The 26,210-nt window shown below is 50.4% G+C and overlaps 1 protein-coding gene across 4 annotated transcripts in view; it reads right to left on the bottom strand.

Moving 5' to 3' along the window:
- The window catches only part of CCAR1 (cell division cycle and apoptosis regulator 1), a 199,649-nt gene extending 177,190 nt beyond the window's left edge, over nt 1–22,459 (bottom strand). For 2 of the 4 annotated variants that reach the window (XM_085863729.1, XM_085863732.1), the window contains exons 1-4: nt 22,055–22,073; nt 11,216–11,284; nt 9,475–9,695; nt 166–204 (exon numbers count right to left, since the gene is read on the bottom strand). In XM_085863729.1, coding sequence (XP_085719855.1) covers nt 166–204; nt 9,475–9,695; nt 11,216–11,282 — 327 coding nt within the window. In that variant the 5' untranslated portion in view covers nt 11,283–11,284; nt 22,055–22,073. Of the gene's footprint in view, nt 1–165; nt 205–9,474; nt 9,696–11,215; nt 11,285–22,054; nt 22,074–22,206 lie in introns of those variants that run through there. The other 2 variants (XM_085863730.1, XM_085863731.1) reach the window with 2 other exon arrangements.
- Between the last annotated feature and the right edge of the window lie 3,751 nt (nt 22,460–26,210).

The following is a 26,210-nucleotide window of genomic DNA, read 5'->3' as shown; positions in this document are numbered from 1 at the left end:
CATTACAAAATCCAGCTTGCTGCAATTATGACTACTCAGAATAGCGAGTCAATTAAAACCATGCCCAGGTACCCTAAACAGAACAGCATAAAATAAATGTGATTAACAATGAAAATTTCAATTATTAAACACCACAATGTATTACTGTGTGATAAAAGAATATACCTGCTGAACTCCATAGATGCTTGTCTGCGTAGGTTGGTACTGCAACAAATTATAAAGAGTCAGATGCAAAAATAAAACCAAAAAAACATAATTACAACTGGAAGTGCAATCTTTGACATCACGATGTCACCAAATATGCCGCCACCAACATCACGAAACATACTTTTATCAAGATCGATTTAAATCCCTGAACCCAGATTCAAAATATTAAATAATTCTGGCTGCCAAACCAAGCATCGTATCAGGTTGAAATTTAAAACATACATTCCACATGACCATGAGATAATAATTGTAATGTTTCACATCTATTGATGAAGCGGTTGAAGAAAAATAAAAAATTTTAAGATTTTCGTTGAATCCAACATGGTTGCCAGACCATGCGACCTATTAATTTGTGAAGCCCATGGGATCACCAAGGATCACCAATGGGATTTACCCTCACCCACCTTGCTGTTTTGTAATAAATTTAAAAGGTAAAAGTCGTGTTTTTGTTTGATCCACAACATATTAATTGTATTTGCATATTTATTTCAATGTTAAACATGCTTTACATACAGTCGTGGCCAAAAATATTGACACCCTTGCACTTTTTTTCAAATAACTCACAATTTTCTCCAAAAATAAGTTGAAATTGACAAAAGTATTTTGTCTCCACAATTCTTTATTTCACTGTTAATATTGCAGAATCTTTGTTTTTGATTCAGAACTTAATATCACCTTTTAAATCAGACAATAAAAACAAAAGTCATTGACAAAATTAGACACCTGAGACTTAATATTTGGTAGCACACAGCCTTTGGATAAAATAACTGCAATCAAGCACTTCCTGTAGCCATGAATGAGCTTCCCCCACCTCTCTACTGGCAGTTTGGCTCACTCTTCTTGTGCAAACTGCACCAGTTCTCCAAGATTTGAAAGATGCCTTCCCCCAACTGCTGTTTTCAGATCTCCCCACAGGTGTTCAATGGGATTTAGATCTTGACTCATTGCTGACCACTTCAGAACAGTCCAGCGTTTTGTCTTGAACCATTCCTGGGTGCTTTTTGAAGTGTGTTTGGGGTCATTGTTCTGCTGCAAGACCCATGACCTTCGACAGAGACCCAGCTTTCTGACACTGGGTTGAACATTGCGCTCCAAAATGCCTTGGTAATCTCCCGATTTCATGATGACATGCACACATTCAAGGCACCCAGTGCCAGAGGAGGCGGAAGAGGTTGGGATCATACTCTGTGCAGAGCGTTGGTGCTGCTTTAGCAGTCTCCTTGGCTATTGGGCACAATCCTGGATGGGTCGCCACTCCAACACAGTATACCAGCATGCTGGCACTCATTTTGCCAGTACCAGAGGCAGCACAATAACCCCAAAACATCATGTTTGACTGTAGAGAAGGTGTTCTTTTCTTTGAAGGCTTCATTTTGTTTTCCGTAAACATGGAGATGATGTGCTTTACCAAAAAGCTCTAATTTGGTCACATCTGTCCAGAGGACATTCTCCCAGAAGGTTTTTGGCTTGCTCAGGAGTGTTTTCGCAAACTCCATTCTGTCTCTGTCTCTGTCTGGTGGGGTTCTCCTGGGTCTCCTCCCATATAATCCCCTTTCATCGAGTTGGCGAATGATGGTGCGAGTTGAAACTGTGATATCTTGTGTCTGAAGGTCAGCTTTAATGTTTGGCAGTTGATCGAGGTGCTTTCTTCACCAAACAATCCTTCGCTGCAATCTTCGATCAAGTTTTCTCTTGTGGCCACGTTCAGGGAGGTTGGCTACAGATCCATGGGCCATAAACTTTCTGATAACATTGCATACGATGGACACAGGAACATCAATGTCTCTGGAGATGGACTTGTACTGTAACTCACCACAGGTGAGTTCATTTCCAATGTAAAGGAAAATCACCTGCTTGAAATCTAATTATTTCTCACAACTTCTAAAAGGTGCCAATAATAATGTCCAGGCCATTTTAGGATTTTTGTGTGGAATAAATTAAGATTTAATAACTTTTTCAGCTTTTATTGTTTAGTTCCACTGCAAAATAAAGAAATACAAATGTGGGGAAGAGGCAGTGGCAAGGGGAAGACAGTACGAGAGAGGAGGGGGGGGAGGAGGGAGAAAGAGGCAGCACGAGGCGGGGGGTGTGAGGAAGCGCGAGGGGGGGGGTGAAGGAGGAAGCGTGAGGGGGAGAGGAGGAAGCGCGGGGAAGAGGGGAGACAGCACGGGGGGGGCAGGAGAGGAGGAAGCGCGGGGAGGGAGAGGAGGAAGCGCGGGGAGGGAGAGGAGGGAGCGCGGGGAGGGAGAGGAGGGAGCGCGGGGAGGGTGAGGAGGGAGCGGGGGCAGGGAGAGGAGGAAGCGCGGGGAGGGAGAGGAGGAAGCGCGGGGAGGGAGAGGAGGAAGCGCGGGGAGGGAGAGGAGGAAGCGCGGGGAGGGAGAGGAGGAAGCGCGGGGAGGGAGAGGAGGAAGCGCGGGGAGGGATAGGAGGAAGCGCGGGAGGGAGAGGAGGAAGCGCGGGGAGGGAGAGGAGGAAGCGCGGGGAGGGAGAGGAGGAAGCGCGGGAGGGAGAGGAGGAAGCGCGGGGAGGGAGAGGAGAAAGCGCGGGGAGGGAGAGGAGGAAGCGCGGGGAGGGAGAGGAGGAAGCGCGGGGAGGGAGAGGAGGAAGCGCGGGGAGGGAGAGGAGGAAGCGCGGGGAGGGAGAGGAGGAAGGGCGGGGAGGGAGAGGAGGAAGCGCGGGGAGGGAGCGGGGGAGGCGCGGGGAGGGAGAGGAGGAAGCGCGGGGAAGAGGGGAGACAGCACGGGGGGCGGGAGAGGAGGAAGCGCGGGGAGGGAGAGGAGGAAGCGCGGGGAGGGAGAGGAGGAAGCGCGGGGAGGGAGAGGAGGAAGCGCGGGGAGGGAGAGGAGGAAGCGCGGGGAGGGAGAGGAGGAAGCGCGGGGAGGGAGAGGAGGAAGCGCGGGGAGGGAGAGGAGGAAGCGCGGGGAGGGAGAGGAGGAAGCGCGGGGAGGGAGAGGAGGAAGCGCGGGGAGGGAGAGGAGGAAGCGCGGGGAGGGAGAGGAGGAAGCGCGGGGAGGGGGAGAGGAGGAAGCGCGGGGAGGGGAGAGGAGGAAGCGTGGGGAGGGAGAGGAGGAAGCGCGGGGGAGGGAGAGAGGAGGAAGCGCGGAGGGAGGTGAGAGGACGCAGAGCGGGGGAGAGGGGAGAGGGGAGAGGAGGCAGTGCGGTGGGGAGGAGGGGAGAGGAGGAAGCGTAGGGGGGAGGGAGAGGAGGCAGTGCGGGGGAGGGGAGAGGAGGCAGCACGGTGGGGAGGGGAGAAGAGGAAGCGCGGTGGGGAGGGGAGAGGAGGCAGCGCGGGGGAGAGGGGAGAGGAGGCAGCGCGGGGAGAGGGGAGAGGAGGCAGCGCGGGGGAGAGGGGAGAGGAGGCAGCGCGGGGAGAGGGGAGAGGAGGCAGCGCGGGGAGAGGGGAGAGGAGGCAGCGCGGGGGAGAGGGGAGAGGAGGAAGCGCGGGGGGAGGGAGAGGAGGCAGCGCGGGGGAGGGAGAGGAGGCAGCGCGGGGGGAGGGAGAGGAGGCAGCGCGGGGGGAGGGAGAGGAGGCAGCGCGGGGGGAAGGGAGAGGAGGCAGCGCGGGGGGAAGGGAGAGGAGGCAGCGCGGGGGGGGAGAGGAGGCAGCGCGGGGGGGGAGAGGAGGCAGCGCGGGGGGAGGGAGGGAGAGGAGGCAGCGCGGGGGGAGGGAGAGGAGGCAGCGCGGGGGGGAGGGAGAGGAGGCAGCACGGGGAGGGAGGGGAGACAGCACGGGGAGGGAGGGGAGACAGCACGGGGAGGGAGGGGAGACAGCACGGGGAGGGAGGGGAGAGGAGGAAGCGTGGAGGGGAGGGAGAGGAGGAAGCGTGGAGGGGAGGGGAGAGGAGGCAGCGCGGGGGGAGGGAGAGGAGGCAGCGCGGGGAGAGGGGAGGGAGGCAGCGCGGGGGAGAGGGGAGGGGAGGCAGCGCGGGGGGAGGGGAGGGAGGCAGCGCGGGGGAGGGGAGGGGAGGCAGCGCGGGGGAGGGGAGGGGAGGCAGCGCGGGGGGAGGGAGGGGAGGCAGCGCGGGGGGAGGGAGGGGAGGCAGCGCGGGGGAGGGAGGGGAGGCAGCGCGGGGGAGGGAGGGGAGGAAGCACGGGGGAGGGGAGACAGCACGGGAGGGAGGGGAGACAGCACGGGGAGGGAGGGGAGACAGCACGGGAGGGAGGGGAGACAGCACGGGGAGGGAGGGGAGACAGCACGGGGAGGGAGGGGAGACAGCACGGGGAGGGAGGGGAGACAGCACGGGGAGGGAGGGGAGACAGCACGGGAGGGAGGGGAGACAGCACGGGGAGGGAGGGGAGACAGCACGGGGAGGGAGGGGAGACAGCACGGGGAGGGAGGGGAGACAGCACGGGGAGGGGGGAGACAGCACGGGGAGGGGGGAGACAGCACGGGGAGGGGGGGAGACAGCACGGGGAGGGGGGGAGACAGCACGGGGAGGGGGGAGACAGCACGGGGAGGGGGGGGAGACAGCACGGGGGTGGGGGGAGACAGCACGGGGAGGGGGGAGACAGCACGGGGAGGGGGGAGACAGCACGGGGAGGGGGGGGAGACAGCACGGGGAGGGGGGGAGACAGCACGGGGAGGGGGGGAGACAGCACGGGAGGGGGGGAGACAGCACGGGGAGGGAGGGGAGACAGCACGGGAGGGGGGGAGACAGCACGGGGAGGGGGGGAGACAGCACGGGGAGGGAGGGGAGACAGCACGGGGAGGGAGGGGAGACAGCACGGGAGGGAGGGGAGACAGCACGGGGAGGGAGGGGAGACAGCACGGGGAGGGAGGGGAGACAGCACGGGAGGGAGGGGAGACAGCACGGGGAGGGAGGGGAGACAGCACGGGGAGGGAGGGGAGACAGCACGGGGAGGGAGGGGAGACAGCACGGGGAGGGAGGGGAGACAGCACGGGGAGGGAGGGGAGACAGCACGGGGAGGGAGGGGAGACAGCACGGGGAGGGAGGGGAGACAGCACGGGGAGGGAGGGGAGACAGCACGGGGAGGGAGGGGAGACAGCACGGGGAGGGAGGGGAGACAGCACGGGGAGGGGGGGAGACAGCACGGGGAGGGAGGGGAGACAGCACGGGGAGGGGGGGGAGACAGCACGGGGAGGGAGGGGAGACAGCACGGGAGGGAGGGGAGACAGCACGGGGAGGGAGGGGAGACAGCACGGGGAGGGAGGGGAGACAGCACGGGGAGGGAGGGGAGACAGCACGGGGAGGGAGGGGAGACAGCACGGGAGGGAGGGGAGACAGCACGGGGAGGGAGGGGAGACAGCACGGGGAGGGAGGGGAGACAGCACGGGAGGGAGGGGAGACAGCACGGGAGGGAGGGGAGACAGCACGGGGAGGGAGGGGAGACAGCACGGGGAGGGAGGGGAGACAGCACGGGGAGGGAGGGGAGACAGCACGGGGAGGGAGGGGAGACAGCACGGGGAGGGAGGGGAGACAGCACGGGAGGGAGGGGAGACAGCACGGGGAGGGAGGGGAGACAGCACGGGGAGGGAGGGGAGACAGCACGGGGAGGGAGGGGAGACAGCACGGGGAGGGAGGGGAGACAGCACGGGGAGGGAGGGGAGACAGCACGGGGAGGGAGGGGAGACAGCACGGGAGGGAGGGGAGACAGCACGGGGAGGGAGGGGAGACAGCACGGGGAGGGAGGGGAGACAGCACGGGGAGGGAGGGGAGACAGCACGGGGGTGAGGGGAGACAGCACGGGGGTGAGGGGAGACAGCACGGGGGTGAGGGGAGACAGCACGGGGGTGAGGGGAGACAGCACGGGGGTGAGGGGAGACAGCACGGGGGTGAGGGGAGACAGCACGGGGGGTGAGGGGAGACAGCACGGGGGTGAGGGGAGACAGCACGGGGGTGAGGGGAGACAGCACGGGGGTGAGGGGAGACAGCACGGGGGTGAGGGGAGACAGCACGGGGGGTGAGGGGAGACAGCACGGGGGTGAGGGGAGACAGCACGGGGGTGAGGGGAGACAGCACGGGGGTGAGGGGAGACAGCACGGGGGTGAGGGGAGACAGCACGGGGGTGAGGGGAGACAGCACGGGGGTGAGGGGAGACAGCACGGGGGGTGAGGGGAGACAGCACGGGGGTGAGGGGAGACAGCACGGGGGGTGAGGGGAGACAGCACGGGGGTGAGGGGAGACAGCACGGGGGGTGAGGGGAGACAGCACGGGGGTGAGGGGAGACAGCACGGGGGTGAGGGGAGACAGCACGGGGGTGAGGGGAGACAGCACGGGGGGTGAGGGGAGACAGCACGGGGGGTGAGGGGAGACAGCACGGGGGTGAGGGGAGACAGCACGGGGGTGAGGGGAGACAGCACGGGGGTGAGGGGAGACAGCACGGGGGTGAGGGGAGACAGCACGGGGGGTGAGGGGAGACAGCACGGGGGTGAGGGGAGACAGCACGGGGGGTGAGGGGAGACAGCACGGGGGTGAGGGGAGACAGCACGGGGGGTGAGGGGAGACAGCACGGGGGTGAGGGGAGACAGCACGGGGGGTGAGGGGAGACAGCACGGGGGTGAGGGGAGACAGCACGGGGGGTGAGGGGAGACAGCACGGGGGGTGAGGGGAGACAGCACGGGGGTGAGGGGAGACAGCACGGGGGGTGAGGGGAGACAGCACGGGGGTGAGGGGAGACAGCACGGGGGGTGAGGGGAGACAGCACGGGGGTGAGGGGAGACAGCACGGGGGGTGAGGGGAGACAGCACGGGGGTGAGGGGAGACAGCACGGGGGTGAGGGGAGACAGCACGGGGGTGAGGGGAGACAGCACGGGGGTGAGGGGAGACAGCACGGGGGGTGAGGGGAGACAGCACGGGGGTGAGGGGAGACAGCACGGGGGGTGAGGGGAGACAGCACGGGGGGTGAGGGGAGACAGCACGGGGGTGAGGGGAGACAGCACGGGGGTGAGGGGAGACAGCACGGGGGTGAGGGGAGACAGCACGGGGGGTGAGGGGAGACAGCACGGGGGTGAGGGGAGACAGCACGGGGGTGAGGGGAGACAGCACGGGGGGTGAGGGGAGACAGCACGGGGGTGAGGGGAGACAGCACGGGGGTGAGGGGAGACAGCACGGGGGGTGAGGGGAGACAGCACGGGGGTGAGGGGAGACAGCACGGGGGTGAGGGGAGACAGCACGGGGGTGAGGGGAGACAGCACGGGGGGTGAGGGGAGACAGCACGGGGGTGAGGGGAGACAGCACGGGGGTGAGGGGAGACAGCACGGGGGGTGAGGGGAGACAGCACGGGGGTGAGGGGAGACAGCACGGGGGGTGAGGGGAGACAGCACGGGGGGAGGGGAGACAGCACGGGGGGGAGGGAGACAGCACGGGGGAGGGGAGACAGCACGGGGGGAGGGGAGACAGCACGGGGGGAGGGGAGACAGCACGGGGGGAGGGGAGACAGCACGGGGGAGGGGAGACAGCACGGGGGGAGGGGAGACAGCACGGGGGAGGGGAGACAGCACGGGGGAGGGGAGACAGCACGGGGGGAGGGGAGACAGCACGGGGGGAGGGGAGACAGCACGGGGGGAGGGGAGACAGCACGGGGGGAGGGGAGACAGCACGGGGGGAGGGGAGACAGCACGGGGGAGGGGAGACAGCACGGGGGAGGGGAGACAGCACGGGGGAGGGGAGACAGCACGGGGGAGGGGAGACAGCACGGGGGGAGGGGAGACAGCACGGGGGGAGGGGAGACAGCACGGGGGAGGGGAGACAGCACGGGGGAGGGGAGACAGCACGGGGGAGGGGAGACAGCACGGGGGGAGGGGAGACAGCACGGGGGGAGGGGAGACAGCACGGGGGGAGGGGAGACAGCACGGGGGGAGGGGAGACAGCACGGGGGGAGGGGAGACAGCACGGGGGGAGGGGAGACAGCACGGGGGGAGGGGAGACAGCACGGGGGAGGGGAGACAGCACGGGGGAGGGGAGACAGCACGGGGGGAGGGGAGACAGCACGGGGGGAGGGGAGACAGCACGGGGGGAGGGGAGACAGCACGGGGGGGAGGGGAGACAGCACGGGGGGAGGGGAGACAGCACGGGGGGGGAAGGGGAGACAACGCAGGGGGAGGGGAGACAACGCAGGGGAGGGGAGACAACGCAGGGGGAGGGGGTGAGGAGGCAGCAGCACGAGGAGAGAGAGCAAGGGGAGACGGCGCGAGGGGAGACAAAGGGGAGGCAGCGCGAGGGGAGACAAAGGGGAGGCGGCACGAGGGGAGACAAAGGGGAGGCGGCACGAGGGGAGACAAAGGGGAGGCGGCGCGAGGGGAGACAAAGAGAAGGAGGCGTGAGGGGAGGTGGCGCGAGGGGAGACAAAGGGGAGGTAGCGTGAGAGGAGGGAATGGGAAAGCAGCATGAAGGAGTGGGAAGGTAGTGTGAGGTAATGGCATGGGAAAGCAGTTTGAGAGGGAGCGAATGGGAAGGCAGTGTGAGGGGAGGGAATGGGAAGGCAGTGCGCCAGGGCATTACCGGGGTGATAAAACATGCGCAATGGCAGAGTTTTCTTTCTACCTGCCATGTTCTCTTTCAAACCAGGCAGTAGCATTTAAAAATCAAAACTAAATGCTATAAAAACTGCTCATTTGTTAAAAATTTTAGATTTCACTCCACATTTTGACACTTATTTTGTCCACCAGATTCAATTCTTAAATCTGACATATTTTGATTATATACTTTAATTCGTCCATGAGAGTAGATAGTGTTTCCAAATCGAGGCATGGTTGAATAGGCCGATCCAAATGGCGAAGTAGAACCCCTATTGAGTGTAAGCGAGGTATCCCAGGGTGTCCAAGTATGCGCCTGATGAAGGATAAAATTAAATAAGGCCATTAATTATCTTCAAAAAGGGGCGTTTTAATGAACCCAAACACCCAATGAACACGAGTTTTAATGAACCCAAGTTATGAAGGAGACACAATGACATTAATAGATTCAACCTCATCTTGACTTTCTGTAATTTACTGCATTATTTTTTTCCGTGTCAGATTCTGTTTTCCGTTTCAAGTCACCGATTCTGGAAACTACTGAAATCACGACGGCACTTTTGTCCTACCGATCCAACAAAACATGGCAGCACTTATTGTACAATACATTTGTGTATTTCTAAGTGACGTGCAACTTCCTGCTTTGGAAACGCAACACCAACAACGAGGCAGCGCCAGCGCATTTTCAATGCAATTTTGTTGTGGCTTCAAATGTTCAAGACAAAGGAGAATAGTTGCTACTTTTAGGGAAAGCCACAACAAAACTTGGACAGGGTCTCTTATCAACTTACTTGGTGCAAAGCAGCTTGCTGCTGCTGTTGATGTTGCAGTGCAGCCTGTTGCTGTTGTTGCTGTTGCTGCTGCTGCTGTAAAGCTGCTTGCTGTTGCTGCAACTGAGTCAGTGGGTAGGCTGCTGCGGCCTGGTTGCCAATGCTAGCCAGGGTGGGAGGTTGCCCGTACAATGTCGGGGCATTGCCAAGCAAAGACTGCTGAGTAGGTTGAACTGCCAGTGCTGGGTGCAATTACACAATACAGTATTAATGCAAAATCTGGCCTTCTCACAAGTCTCAAAAACGCAGTACAGTTTTAAGAAATGAAGGGGGGGGGGGGAACAAAAAAAACGAGTAAAGTAATTAAAGGGTTCAGGCAACTAACACAAACAACTGGTTATTCTGCTCGCTGATCTTTCTTGAGTTAGCACTTGCCTCAACAACTGCAGTCTTGCCATGTTTAACCGTATGCCACAACGAATGTAATAAAACTTGGAAGGTGTGGATGATCAGTCATGACCAGTCATAAACAATACAGATGAATAAATGGATTTAAAAAAAAAAATAAACACGAGATCTAGTGGTGTAAATTAGCTGTAAACCCCTTTCAAGTATTACTTGCTACTATTTGTGGTACATGTAAAGTTTGCGATTTAGAAATTGGCCCAAGATGCCAGAACACCACCCAAAAAGAACCAAAAACACAAACGCATGCGTGCACATTCCCAATTTTCATTCAATACTAGGCCACTCCTCTGACGGCACACAATCCTCAAAACCAAGTAGTTCAGTGCTGTGGTTCAACAACAGAAAATGGTTCAAATAAAAAGTGCAAACATTTCAGAACAAATAGCAAGAGGGTTTCATTGGTCAATTTTTTTTTCATTTAACACCAATTTTACTTTTGGAAAGGGATCAAATAAGGCTTTCAGATCATCATAATCATCTTGTGTGCATCCTGCAGCTGCTGGTTTGCAACATTGCTGGGAGTGCAGCTGAACTCCATACTAGTTAGGGAAGGTAGAACATTTGGAATTTGTTCAGGGTGTCAGCGAAGGACACCATGGCATCATTAACGTCCACCAACTAATGCCGGCAGATGTGATGCCCTTTTAATAACCATCCGAGGGACGACATGCACATTGATGAATCACCTTGCATGTCAAATGCCAGGATGACAGTTTATAGCTGGTTCAGGATTCAAACCCAGGCAGGACAGCTTTGGGGAGAGTGTGCGTACCTCTAAGCCATCCTGCCAGCTCAGAATATCTGATCAATATCAACATATGGAAACCACAAGCATTCAAATAATTATTAATCAACACAATCCCACGGCACACGCACACAAGTCCTACCTTCACTGGCTGTTTGGCTTTTGCATTAAAGTGATCAACTCTGGCTGTTACAATAGGGAGTCACAACTGCCACTGCTTTGCCATAGTAAAGGTTGCCGTTGAAACAAAAATGTGTCATCAAAACGACAGATAAGCAAGTCGACTGCAAACAGTTTCTGCTGTTCAGTTCCACCAACAGTTTCTTTCTCATTTGTTTATTCCACACTATATCCACATGACTATTATTAGGGAAAGGGGATGGACAGTTGTAAGAGCTATATTTCACCCATCTATTAGTTTGTGCCATTGAGCAAACTGAACAGCAACAGTTGCATAAAACACAGAATAATAACAAATGCATTGAAAGAACGATAGTGAAGCCAGCCTGATCTAGTGCAGTATGACGCGCGCACACACGTGCTCCATACTTGTTTGAGGAACAGCAGTGGAAAACTGTGGCCAATGTGAATTCTTCTGACCTCCAAATTGAGCCATTTCTGAAAGAAAAAGAAAAGAGAAGAAATTAAAAAAAAAAAAAAAAAAAACCAACACCATTTTATCGAAGCAACTGATATAGTGTTGATTGTGCTTTCATCATCAAATACCCAAATCTTGCTGAACACAGGTAGAGAACACACATACTCAAACAAAGCATCATTGTGTTCACACAACATTATTTTGCCAATTCAAGATGGGGGTATAATGAAAACTATTAGGCCTGGCATAACTCCGTTCTTTAGCTTCTGGCACCGTGCTAACCACGCCAACGACTATTTTTCCGGCAACATACGAATAAGTTTTTGGTACCATGCTAACAAGTTTCTCGCACCATGCTAATGACCGTTTTACAAATCCCTCGTTTGATTTGTACGCAGCTTTGCTTCATCTGAAGGTGGTGGTGGCCTTTAATGTGCACGCTTGAATGTTTCTGTGGGCTCCATGTCATCGGATGACACTGCAGCGTATTCCGAGGGCATAGTCTTATCGTCTCATCGGGGACCAATCTCTTGAAGATACCCACAATGTTGCCAGCTACCACCAAGGTAGGGTGCCTGGTCCTGTCAGGCAAAAGGGTTAATGCCGATTAATCTCCAAACATCTTCATGGGACTTACTAAAACTTCCTTCTCACATGGAGATGAGGATCCAAATGCAATACCCTCTCCTTCGGCGAGGGCAACGGGTCACAAATCTGACTAGGCAGTGATGCATCAATGTTAATTCTCCGTGAGGGGACAAAACTCCAAGACAAGAGTTTCCAATCAAATACCACTGAATAATATTGGCTTCACTGCAAAATATCATATTTGCCAGAGTAGCAAGCACAGCACCTCCACCTGCCACAATGTGTGGTAATCTTCATCGTGATGAAGCAGCACTTGTATGGAAGGATGCTGGTGCAATACTGCCAAAGTGGCTTGGTGGGGGATTTGCATTTGGCCATTGTTTGCATGTTTGATGAATTGCAAATAATTTTCATTGGAGGGATGGTGCTTTTGCAAGTTGAACAGTGCAGTACAATATGAAAGGGGAACCGAGTCTGACTGTGTCAGACATCAATTAAGTGGCGACATGGAGAGAGTTGGCTGAGGACAGAGGGAGATGGAGGAATATCGTGGTCATGGCAGAGCAGAAGCTTAGTGGCATCGGACCTCACCCATTATTAAAGGGAAGAGGAGTAGAAGATAGTGATTGGAATAGCAGCAAGAATAGGACAGGTCAATCATTTGAAACTCGGCTCACAAACACCGACATAGTTAAGGGTGTCAAAAGCAGTAGAAAGGTCCAAAAGTATGAAAAATCAAAGGCTCTGATGAGTGGTCCACCTCGTACAAATTATAAATCGACGACATTCTGAAGAGCTCAGCAAGTTTGAGAAAAACTGTTTGGCAATAGCACATTTTAGAATCTTGGAATGAAAGTTGAAAGAGAAACAGCTCTAACTTTGAAGACTGTTTTATATTTATTTGCTTTTATACATGATCTACGTCTCTTAGTGGGGATGAAAAACGAGCACGCACGCACGCACGCACACACACTTTGAGACGTGGGGCAGAAGCATTCAAAACAAACAGCTCGTACATGCAGCGACCTCCGCACCCCACCAGTTGGCTCCGACTGCAGGTGGAACTTGGCAAAAAGGAGGTCGCCAAAGCTCAGGTTTTAATTCTCAGCATGATGGGGCCGGCAAAACCCAACAAGCCGCAAGGCCAGGGACCCTCCCAAATGCACGTCAATCAGTGCGACTAAGGGTGCCACATGCATGGCCTTCAGCCTCACTATAGCCGCCGTGCTCGGCTCAGTTCTCACTCCCAAAGTTTGACGTGGTCCTCAATTTCTCTCGTACTCAACAGACAGAACTTTGCAAGAGGGAGTTCGCCAAAGCTTGGGCAATCTCTCCTGGTAGCATGGGGTCAACAAGTCACACCAAGCTGCAGGGTCAGGATGCAACACAAACGCATTTTGAATGGCATAATACCAGGCGCCTCATGCACATCTCATCACAACAAAGCTGCCGTTTTAGGGTTGGCCTTCATTGCCTTCAAAACTGATGTCTACGACATAGCCTTCGGTCCTTTCCATCCCAGGCCAGAGTGAGGCAGAAAGTGTGTGTGCGTGTGCGTGTGCGTGTGCGTGTGCGTGTGCGTGTGCGTGTGCGTGTGCGTGTGCGTGTGCGTGTGCGTGTGCGTGTGCGTGTGCGTGTGCGTGTGCGTGTGCGTGTGCGTGTGTGTGTGTGTGCGTGTGCGTGTGCGTGTGCGTGTGCGTGTGCGTGTGCGTGTGCGTGTGCGTGTGCGTGTGCGTGTGCGTGTGCGTGTGCGTGTGCGTGTGCGTGTGCGTGTGCGTGTGCGTGTGCGTGTGTGTGTGTGTGTGTGGTCTGAGAGGGGCATGGTATTGAAATTATCTTTCTTGCTGGATTGTGAATTTGGTTTTCTGGAGTTCCTGAGCATAAAATGAACCTAAAATCTGTTCTCCATTCATATTGTTACGAATTCTGGTCCGCCTGGTGTGCGATCGGCCGCGTAACTCCAATAGCAGCCGAGTCGCCCACCGGACGGACAATTCAGTCGTGACCCTCCTTGGAACTACCGCCAGGAGCCAGTCACGGGTGGGGATTTAACCTCACCACAACCCAGTCCGCATTCCACCCGCGCGAAATAGGGTGAATCGCCGAATGTCGATATACCTAAATACCCGTGCGGGTAACCTACCAAGGGGTTGCACCACGCCACAGGTCGGCTTAGAACACGAACCGCTTAAGCGGTTCGTTCCGTGCTACAGGGATAACCGAGCGGTGTTATCGCCAACGTTGACGGTTCAGTGATTCTTCTTTACTCGGGTGTTCAAAAACCCAATACTCATTCCACGATGCAAGATGGCACTTTCAAAGGGGAAATAGGACACTACGAACGGGATACATTCAAACAAAGCACATTTATTTATACAGCACGTATGTACAGCCAAGGCAGTTATGCAATATACAGAAAAAGGCAAATAGAAAGCAATACAACCGACTACAATTATTATTTACAAACACAGTCACTTACACAGGTTTACTTATGGAGACACGGCGCCACAGCAGTCATACAAAACAAAAGAAATGACCCCCTCATAGGCAAGGGGGTAGACGGGGTTTCTAAACCTTTATGGCCGTGGGCCATGGATGACCGAATGGGCCCACGAGACCGACGCTGGTTACCTGCACCCTCATGGTGCGACGGTCGGCAAGCTCTCTCCGGCACTCCTCGCCAGACGCGCAGGTCCGGCACACAGCCGGCAGGGCTGCGCCTCCCGTCTGCGTCTCCGAGGCGCCGCCACCGAATAGGTCGCTCAACGCCAAGACGAGAGGGAGGGAGAGAGAACTCGACCTTGACGACAAAGAACGAGGAAGGCCACCCCGGAGAGAGAGAGAGACAGAGAGACAGAGAGAGAGACAGAGAGAGAGACAGAGAGAGAGACAGAGAGAGAGACAGAGAGAGAGAGACAGAGAGAGACAGAGAGAGAGAGACAGAGACAGAGAGAGACAGAGAGAGACAGAGAGAGACACAGAGAGACAGAGAGACAGAGAGACAGAGAGACAGAGACAGAGACAGAGACAGAGAGACAGAGACAGAGAGACAGAGACAGAGAGACAGAGACAGAGAGACAGAGACAGAGAGACAGAGACAGAGAGACAGAGACAGAGAGACAGAGACAGAGAGACAGAGACAGAGAGACAGAGACAGAGAGACAGAGACAGAGAGACAGAGACAGAGAGACAGAGACAGAGAGACAGAGACAGAGAGACAGAGACAGAGAGACAGATCCAGCACGACCCCGACAGAGAGGATGACGTCGACGACCCAGACAAAAAAAAAGGACTTGATCTCGACCACCAAGAGAGCGAGCCCCGTGTGCGGTCCGCCTTATATAGTGCGGGACTCCGCCCTTCGCTCCTCCCCGTTTTCGGCTCCGCCTCCCTTCGAGAAGGTTCCCGAAAAGGGGCGTTCCCTCACCCAGACCGCCTCACGCCCCGTGTCCACTAATCGCGAGCGAGCTCCTCGCCGCCTTCCCTTCACACCAAGCGCAGGGAAAACAGGCGGGAAAAACCCCACAGGGTGCACAAGAGCTTTTGTTCTGCCAATCCTTCTCGGACGGTTTCCGACGCGGAAACCGTCTTACCGTGGTCCACGGAGGATGGCGTTCGTAAGCAGGCGTAGTGGCAAAGATGGTGGTGATTGTTGTGGGGGTGGTGTGAGCGTGGTAGGCGTTGTGGCGTAGTTGGTGGCGGTTTGTAGCAATGGTGGCTCAAAATAATGTTAGATAAAGAAAAACGGCTATCTCAAAGAGTCGCAGCCCGGTGAACATGAATAATTTCCTTTCAACAACGGTGGGGACCTCTCTGAACACTCACCGGCATAGCTCATCTAAGGAACCTTTATGGTGTATTGCGAATTTCCACAGCCGTAACAATATTATACATTTTGTAAGTCCAAGGAACTGTGCCCAGTATAAATCAATGATTTTTAATACCTCACTTATCCAACGTTTGGTACAACCTTTTTCAAAATGGCTTTTCCATCTGTACATTCTGACGGTATCGCAAACTTTAAATTTTGGCTCTCATGTTAATCTCTTCTTTATATTCTAATTTCATAAATGTTTCTGATGGTTTTGATTTTATTGAAGCATGGGCTGTTTTATTGTAATCGACTACAATATCTTGAATAAATGAGACCCATTTCAATAATTTTTTTTTTACAATTTCTCTTTCAAAGCAAGATTAAAGCGCTCGATGACGATGGCTTTTCCTTTATTGAAAGGGCTGTACAATGTATTTCATTATCATTAACGAAATTCTCTGTTGTGGAACTCTTCCCTCATCAGTCCAGAATTTCTTTGGTTTCCTTTTGCTTTTATTTAATATGAGCAAATACCACCCATCGCTTCGCTGATGAGAATACTAAAGGGAGATGGGTGGAGAAAATGAGGTGGGAAGGGAGAAAAGGGGGGTGGGAGAGAGATGGGGTAGGGGAGAGTGAAGAGGTGGAGGGGAAAGGAGAGAGGAGGGAGTTGGAGAGAGGAGGGATGTGGGATGTGGGAGCAAGGAGGGGTGGGGAAGTGAGGAAGGGAAATCAGCAAGAAGAAGGAAAGGCAAATGTGTGGTGGAGTGTTAATTATGATTCATACCGTTTCATCAAAATGATTCTGTATAGAAAAACAGCGAAGATGGAAATAAAATAATGTCTGAAATCCATTCTCTACTGGTCATACTATAAACACGGCCCAGAGACAAACACCCCCTTGAAATGCAAGTAATTAAAACCCGCGAGATGCATCCTGAGCAAGTTTCCGGAAACAATCACTGCTCAAACACATCTGAAGGCAAACTCCCATACGGACACGTCAGGAGACAAATTCCCGTCTGGATATGTCCAGAGACAGAAACAGACAGAGAGAGAGAGAAGAGGGGAGGGAGAGTGAAAGAGGAGGGTGCTACACTGTATTAGGAGGGGGTAGAGCAAGGATAGGACAGAGAGAGAGAGAGAGGTGTGGGGGTTAGGGGAGTTAGCAGAGGGAATGTTATGCTTTATGAGCAACACAACACAACACAACACAACACAACACAACACACACAACACACACAACACACACAACACACACACCACACACACCACACACACCACACACACCACACACACCACACACACCACACACACCACACACACCACACACACCACACACACCACACACACAACACACCACACACAACACACAACACACAACACACAACACACAACACACAACACACAACACACAACACACAACACACAACACACAACACACAACACACAACACACAACACACAACACACAACACAACACAACACAACACAACACAACACAACACAACACAACACAACACAACACAACACAACACAACACAACACAACACAACACAACACAACACAACACAACACAACACAAACACACACACACACACACACACACACACACACACACACACCCGATATCGGCAATTTTTCGGGAATCGGCAGGTTGGAGTCAGTATGATTACCGAATGCAGAACATACTGTGTACAACCCAAAAACCTTGAGTATCTTTCACCGAAAAACGATGTCACATTTATGTACATGTTTCAGGGTTATGTTGACAAACATTAATTTTTATAAACAGCTGCATGCGACAGGTGAAAAAAAAGCATTTGGCTCGGTAATTTAGAAAATACTACAATACGGCAAACAGCTCGTAAATTGGGTGTTATTTCAAAACAACTCGTTCAGAATGACGGAGCACGAGCCACTCATTCTGAACGATGTAGCACGGCAAAAGCATCCGCAGTCAATAAACGATTCGCTCAGAATGACACAGCGTGGCACCGCTATCATCTCCAATCGACTGAAGGGCGCTCGGCAAGTGGCTTAAGCACTCCAATTAAATGTTTGATAAGGAACGCCTGACCAGGCTGTGGCTGCATACGATATAGACTCTCTAACTTTTAAAGCCGGTCTTCACCACATCCACAGTAGTTAAATAAATTAAATGAATTCATTCAAATATTGACTATAGTTTATCCACAAAAGAGTTACTCTTTAACGTCGAACAACCATGGAGAAATCGCAAAGTTTGATCAACCTTGAAATTTAAACAATGCAGATAATCCACCAAGTTGCCTGCTCTTCTGTGCACGCGTCACATGGTATATCGTTCACGGTCCGCACAAATGTTAAAACTTTTTTTTTTTTTAAACGCGCGTTTTTCACCAGATTTGCTTTGATTCCCTGTCGAGCACCTCGCGACAACTCTGAAAATTTGGACACAGATCTGGCAGTCACGATGGATAAGGGGACAGGGGGCAAGGTCAAGCAGTGAATGCATTAAGTGATATGCAGCTCAATGAAGCTGGTTAATTTTGGCACATTCTTAAATCTTTTGTTCCCTCAATATAATTATCCAAACGGTCGAAAAAAAGATAAGTTTAACGCTTTGGAAATGTCACATTTTCGTGTGCATACTGCATATGGAGAAGGAGGGAACATAGCCTTGCTTTCTTCAAGTAAATAGTGATATCAGCTGAGTTATAAGACTCGTTATTTCTTGAAATTATCAGATTTCACAAGACATTTCGACACTTATTTGGTCCAGATGATATCCGATTCTCAAAACCGAAATAAGATTTCAATGATATACTTAAATTAGTCTGTGAGAGTAGATCGTGGAAAATTGCATCATGTAATGGATGAAATCGCTCCAAGCTCCTCATTTGAAAACTATAGCACTTACAAAAGCGATGTATCCAGCGATTTGTAGCTTTGATGAACAGTGTGGAACAGTTTGTCACCCACCAACATCTGGGATTAAGGCTTTTTGCTCCAGAGCATACAAATATCTTAAAGTCAAATACAATATACTTATGATGATGTTGTTTTATATGTACGATTCCATCACCTTGTACAAAGGAGACAGCAGATGATCAGCATTCCACAAAACCCATGAGCACCTCATTCAGAGTTGAGCAGGCATTTAACCTCACACTCAAAGCCATCAAGGCAGCCGACAATGCACTTGTGCAAAGCTCTGCTCTCGTACCCCTTGGTGGTACTGCCTCAGTGCCCCTCGATGGTGTCTCTTCCTGGCAACTCCCTACGAGCTGGCGCATGCCTGCCTTTTATCTGATCCGGCAAGGGCGTGATTTAAAAGTCCTTCCCACTTGCTCGTGGCATCTCCTCACTGGTCCGAGCCCGTCGAAAGTTCGTGTACTTTCAGATGGTTCCACAGATTCGCCAGCTGTTCGTCCTTCCACTGTCTGCGTCCAGGCTTAGCTCTTTGATAGTTTGTCCTTCCACTGTCTTATCAAAGAATAATTTATGCTTATTATGGTGGTGGTGTTCCATTAATGCAAAATGTAATGTGTGTTATTTGAAATAAAAGGTTTTTAGGTGGTGAAAATAAAAATGTAACCCCTTTGTGTCCATCAATTACGTTCCATTCCAACCGTTATTCATGCAGGTTTACAGGGTTATTTTAGTCGGGACCCATTTACAATAATGACTTGACAATGAAAGAAGGTTTCCTACGGGAGATGGGAGTCGAATGATGGAGTTGAAAGGATGAGCAGGTGATGCTAAATTACGAGAGATGAAAGTGCCAGGCGTTACTAATGGAAGCATAAAATGTGAAGATGAAGAATGACAGGGAACAGAATACTTAGATGGATGAAGAAGGGGAGTTCCTAGCTAAACACACACAATGTGTATATCCCTCAAACCTCCAAGACACAGGGAGGGAAATCTAATTAACTAGACACCTGAACCTGTTGGGTTCTCGTTGTGACAGCGGTAGATGAAAAAAATCATTTCAAGAGAAAAAAAAAAGATAGCTCCAGCGAACTATGCCACTGAGGTTGTTTGCATTGATCAAATTCTCCCGAAGAGTACTTGACTGAATCGGGAATCGATTTTTTTTAAAAAAAATTGTTTCCCAATTTGAACGAAACTTGATGCTGCACACCACAGGCAAATGGTGAGTAATGTGGCCCTAAAATTTTGGTGCCATCGTGTACCGTTTTGGCTGTATTTTGGGAACATACATACAAGATGATAATTTTAGTAATGTAGACGACCCGTGAACCCGTTGTGACAGCAGTTGATCAAAAAAAATTTCAAAAAAAATAAAAATAAAAATATAGCTCCAACGAAGTATACCACTGAGGTTGTTTGCATTGATCAAATAATCCCGAAGAGTACTTGACTGAATCGGGAATTGATTTTTTAATAATTTTTTCGTTGCTGGATTTGAACGAAACTTGATAGTGAACACCGCAGGAGAATTGCAAGTAAGGTGGCCCTAAAATTTTTGCGCTATCCTGTACCATTTTGGATGTATTTCGGGAACATACATGCAGATATACAAGATGAGAGTTTTAGTAATATAAAGACAGATGACATAGCTCACTCTGGAAACCGACATGTCTCTGGTATGCTTGGGGCTGTATTTGCAGTCACAATGAAACTTTCATTGGTGTGACGTCAACCCAATGAATGGATGTCATATTTTGGGGTGTCGATCGTGCGCGTCTCTGTCAACGTCATAAATGAAGAACATTACGTTCGTGTCACAACAATGTTTGTCGTGTCGTGTCAGGTTTAAATAGTTAACAACAATTAACTTAAATCGTTAACAACAATTGTCGTGTCAGGTTTAAATAGTTAATATGTTTCCCCTCAAGGTTCATGCATTGTTTAAATATCAAGTACAATGATAGCTTTTCAAGTTGAGGTAGTCGAGCAATGAAGATCGTTATGGCAATGCAGGTTTAATCACAAGGAATAAAGGCACCATGAACCCACATATTAATTACATTGAGGTACAGTTGCAGTATGCAATGGGGCAACAATCATGCGTGAAAGTAGTGTGCTCTTGACAAAACATGGTTTATTGTTTTGAAGCTTCATGAAATACGAACCGAAATATTTAAGACGATGCACGAGAGGACAAGTCTGAAGACGACAATGGTTCATGAGCGGTATTTGACGATGTAGATTGTTTCAGAAGTTAAGGATGAGACAATTTGCTAATTTTTGACCAAGTTATAAAAATGATCAACATGATGTGGTATGGGTAACAAGTTATTAGCTGCAAAATGTCGAAAACCCGGTTACGTTCAACAACTTTCAAAATTTGACCTTTGCATAACCTTTAAAGGTCACAAAACAATGTTGTGGATATTAAAATAAGGAAACAGGATACGTGCTATTGCTTATTGGAGTTAGTTCGTCGAAGGTCGAAAACCCGTTTCGATTCTCACAACTTTTAAAATTTGACCTTTGTGAACTTTAAAGGTCAAAGGTCAAGGATTATGACCTTTGGTGCAAAACTTCCTCTGGAACATTCCAGGAACAATATAACATCATATAGGCGATATGGAATTTCGCACTCCTCGGATTATCCATACTTTGATGAAATCAGCGTAAAACAAACTTGAAGGGGGCGCCACGGGCAAGGTGTTCGAGATAGAGCAAAATGATTTCAAGACTTTAGGTGGAGAATGACCTCAAGATTATGCATAAAAAAATATTGTCATCCTAGCTCTCAAAGTTTGGGCGGTCGTATGATTTTTATGTCAAAATTCGCAATTTTCTAAGTTCGTGACCTTGTGACGAAAATGAAAAATCGACCTCCGTGGGGCTATGCAGGTGCCATTGGGATAACCAAATGCCGAAACCCTGCCAGATTCGACAAACCCCCTCGGAGAAGATGTAACTTGAAACCGGTTACCCCCTAAAAACCCATGTTTTTTGGGCGTGGCTCTGCCCATAATGGGCGCACCACGCCCATTCTCAGGAAAACACAACTAGATCATGATATAAACCTCCCACCAAAATTTTATCAGGATCGGATCAAAACCCACGGAGCTATACTCGGGACAGACAGACAGACACACCCATAACGAATATAGTGGTCACTTAATGACTCGTGAACCAATATAACCAAACGGAAGACCAGGAAGGAACCCAAAGAAGTAAAGAGTAAAGATGGAGTCATCAGGTGGAACCGGGTTTCAGACCGCTACTCCACGACCCCCAAACCCATCCGGGTGAAGCCAAGTGAACCTAACAGAAAATAATTTCTGCAATAATTCACTTCTCCTTCGAGAGATCGATAATGAAAAAGAGAGAAAGAGTAAAAAAAGATGAAAAAGCGTCACATGGTACATCGTTCAACCTGATCCTGATACAAAAAAAAAAAAAAACTGATGCGTTCCGGTCACCTGGAGTAGTTCGAATAAAAGAATTCCAACGTGTCATTTTTGACGGACTTTTATACTCGTTTCTCCGTAAAACATTTGAGCACCACGTTCGTCGATCAGCAAAGCAGACCCATCACGGGCCTCGCTTGCCGTTGGGCGGGCCGCGGCCTTACCTCACTGGGCACGTGTCCTCTCGCTCGCGCCAACAGCGGGGCAGCGACGACGCGGGGACGGCGGACCGTAGCGGAATGCGCAGGGTAGAGATTAAAAAAAAAAAAACACGCTTGAAGAGAACACCGAACAACCTGTCCGTGCCGTGCAAAGAAAGAACAAAAAAAAAAACCTTTCTTGACAAGAAGTCCCAACATGCGATGCGACCGGAACAGTGTTTATGGATTCAATATTTCCTTACTTATGGTACCTTAACAGCCTTATCATGACTAAATGATAATACTTGTAGAACAAGATGATTATTAATGCAGAGAAACGAATGTTTTTATTTTTTTTTCCCCCGTAAAACAAAATACATTTATAACGTCGTTCGTTACTGAATTACAAATCGGTTTTAGGTCCTAAACGTTTATTTATAAGCTCTGCGCTGACGTTGTGAAAAAACACAAATCATTTAAAACACGTGTATTTAGAAGTAAAAGCAGACGAAATAAATCGTGGATAATTGGGGGAAGTTGATGCTGCAGACTATACCGCCATGGCCGAAAGACACGGCTCAAACAGAAAGAGCCAAAGTTTGAGCTCGATCTTCTTTCCCTTCCTTCTCCTACCTCAATAAATTAAGTCCTGAGCGGATGATGCCAGAAGGTGTGCACTTACCTGTGTGCTGTCTCGACTGAGTTCGATATTCTCAGCACGATCATTGTTAAACTTCTGGGTTTGACGTTTGTGCTTCACACGTGACGCAGGGTGTTGGCTCATGGAGTGCACACTGATGCCTTCTCTCGGTTCGAGGTTAACTGAGCTGTATGTCACATGTGCAGTTTGATAGTATTCGTTTGTGGACGTTAAAGATACCACAGTGTCTTTCAATAAAGAAAGGTGAACCAAAATTTCTTCCTGGAATGGTATGGGAAGCACAGAACATCGGTTTAAGCCTTTTATCCCTCCATGCCTCCATCTCTCTGCTTCTCCTTGGTGATAGCTCGCGCCTACTCTAATTGCGAAGAACACCGTGGGATCTTTAACGTCCACTAACTAATTCTAGCAGACGGGACGCCCCAGTTTAACATCCATCCGAGGGATGAGGCACGCATTGGTGCCTCGCCCTGCCTGCTAGACATTTGTGGTCACCTGAACACATCGATTTCACCTGAGGGGACGGAGGTTGGCTGACCACCGTCTGTCCATCCCTCCCACCGTCTGTTCATCCCTCCCACCGTCTGTTCATCCCTCCCACCGTCTGTTCATCCCTCCCACCGTCTGTTCATCCCTCCCACCGTCTGTTCATCCCTCCCACCGTCTGTTCATCCCTCCTACCGTCTGTCCATCCCTCCCATATATAAATACAAAACCTGCTATACAAATCATGTTCAAATTTCAAGTCGATCGAATGCAAATTGAGGATTTTAGAAAATGATCCTAAGTTGTTGACTTTAGGCCTATGTTGACCTTTTGACCTATGTTGACCTCAAAAATAATTGGTGTTTGAATTCAGTAAGCAGATATGCAAATGATCTTAAAATTTCAAGTCAATTGGATGGAAATTGACAATTTTAGATACAATTTAAAAAATTTGGCCCGTGTTGACGTCTCGGCCTATGTTGACATTTTAGCCAATATTGACCTCAAAAATAATAAGTGGTTGAATTCAGTGACCTGATTTACAAATGCTCTTCAAATTTGAAAATAATCGGATTAACATTGAGGATTTTAGAAATCTGGTCTATGTTGACCTTTTGGCCTATGGTGACCTCAATAATAATAGGTGGTTGAATTCAGTGACCTGAAATGTAAATTATTTTCAAATTTCAAGTCAATCGGATGAAAATTGAGGATTTTAGAAATTCGACCTATGTTGACCTTTTGGTCTTAGTTGATCTCAAAATTAATAGGTGATTGAAGTTAGTGAGCTGATATACAAATGGTCTTCAAATTTCAAGTTAATCCGATTAAAATTGAGGATTTTAGAAAATTTGGCCCAAATTGGCCTTTGGCCTATATTTACCTCAAAATCAATAGGTGGTTGATTTCAGCGACCTGACATGAAAATGCTCAAATTTCAAGTTAATCCAATTAAAATTGGGGATTTTAGAAATTTGGCCCATGTTGCCCTTTTGGCCGATATTGACCTCAAAAATAATAAGTGGTTGAATTCAGAAACTTGATGCGCAAATGCTCTTCAAATTTCAAGTCAATCGGATGAAAATTTGGCCTATGTTGATCTCAAAAATAATTGGTGCTTGAATTCAGGAAGCCGATATGCAAATGGTCTTGAAATTTCAAGTCAATCGGATGAAATTTGAGGATTTTAGAAAAAATCCGCCCAAATGGGCTTTTGGCCTGTGTAGACCTTTTTTGTCGACCGGATTTTACGAAACTTCAATGCGGGGAAGTCATAGGGTCAGTGACCATAATGTACGAAAATTTCAAAACGATCGGTTGAGCAGTTTGAGCTGGAGGCAAGCAGACAAACAATTAAATAAACAAACAAACGGACTCCAATGCAATACCCTCTCCTTAGGTGAGGGTAGAAACTGTGCCTCGTCCACATAACCACACGCCCCATTTGGACCGGAGAAGCGCCTGCTCGCCCTCCACAGCGGAAATGACGCAACATATGGCCAGAGCATAAGTATGCACGAGGCAAAAGATGTATATGCATGAGGCAAGACATGCGTGGAACACGAATATTGGTTCAAGAGTCAGTAAGTGACCACTATATTCGTTATGGGTGTGTCTGTCTGTCTGTCTGTCTGTCTGTCCTGACCATAGCTCCGTGGGTTTTCATCTGATCCTGATAAAATTTGGGTGGGAGGTTTATGTCATGGTGTGGTTGTGTTTTCCTGAGAATGGGCATTGCTTGCCCATTATGGGCGGAGCCACGCTCAAAAAACATGTGTTTTAGGGGGTAGCCGGTTTCAAGTTACATCTTCTCTGAGGGGGTTTGTCGAATCTGGCAGGAGTTTCGGTATTTGGTTAGCCCAATGACACCTAAATAGCCCCACGGAGCTCGATTTTTCATTTTCGTCCCAAGGTCAAGGTCACAAGGTCACAAACTTAGAAAATGTCAAAAAAATCAATAAATTGGGCATCGCGCTCCTAGGGTTTTTAACTGTTTCAAATGAAAGTTGGAATGCAAGTAGTGCTCTTCGAGGACTACAACTTTCATCATTTACGTTTTTCCCCATTCCCGCCAGTTTGCCCGTGGCGTCCCCTCGAAGGTCAAAAAATAAAAAAAGACGAACTGTGTACATTGCTCGTGAAGCATCGCCGTCTCCAGACTTGTACATTTTACATTCGAACTTGGTTACATCACGGAGGTACATGCATTTATAATACTAGTGTGTGCCCGTACGTGTGTGGCTGTACGTGCAAAAAAAAATTCAAACAACAACACAGGCCATTCCTTCACTCTCGTAAATGACGACGACTGGATTGGGGCATTGAGTTTATCTATAAATGCGCATAAGAAATCGAGAAATTATTAGAAGACAGTAAGTCATCACTATCCGAAAGCTGAAACGGAAACAGCTGAAACAGATGAAGAAGAACGATATCAAACCTTGAAAAGGCACATACTCAGGTCCCCAGCAATACACCTGGCAAGTTTCAATTAGATCGGAGCGGTCACAGACAGACAGACAGACAGAGATTGCTGGAATTATAGATAGACTAGTACGTGCCCGTAAAAAATAAATAATAAATAAATAAATAAATAAATATTCAAACCGTGAGCAACAAACAACAATCACACAGGCCGTTTCTTCGCTCTCGCGTGCCAGGACGTGCGTGACCCAGAAGTTCGCTTATTATTCGCAGTTACGATTATTCGCAATTTATTTTTAATACCCAATTATTCAATCAGCGCCAACGTATTTTACCTTTTCGGAATGTCGTGGCAAGGAAAAACAAAAAGAGAAGAGAAGAGAGAGAAAAAAATTACTTCCTGGTTCGGAGCATACCAGCACTCTGATGTTACCGAAATTTATGCACCGTCTAATAT

The sequence above is a fragment of the Eptatretus burgeri genome, chromosome 18 (genome assembly GCF_056783735.1).
Source record: "Eptatretus burgeri isolate ZD-2024b chromosome 18, Ebu_testis_v1, whole genome shotgun sequence".
In the NCBI taxonomy this organism is placed as follows: domain Eukaryota; kingdom Metazoa; phylum Chordata; class Myxini; order Myxiniformes; family Myxinidae; genus Eptatretus; species Eptatretus burgeri.
Note: the sequence above shows the minus strand (reverse complement) of the source record. Positions and strands in the feature narration are given on the sequence as shown.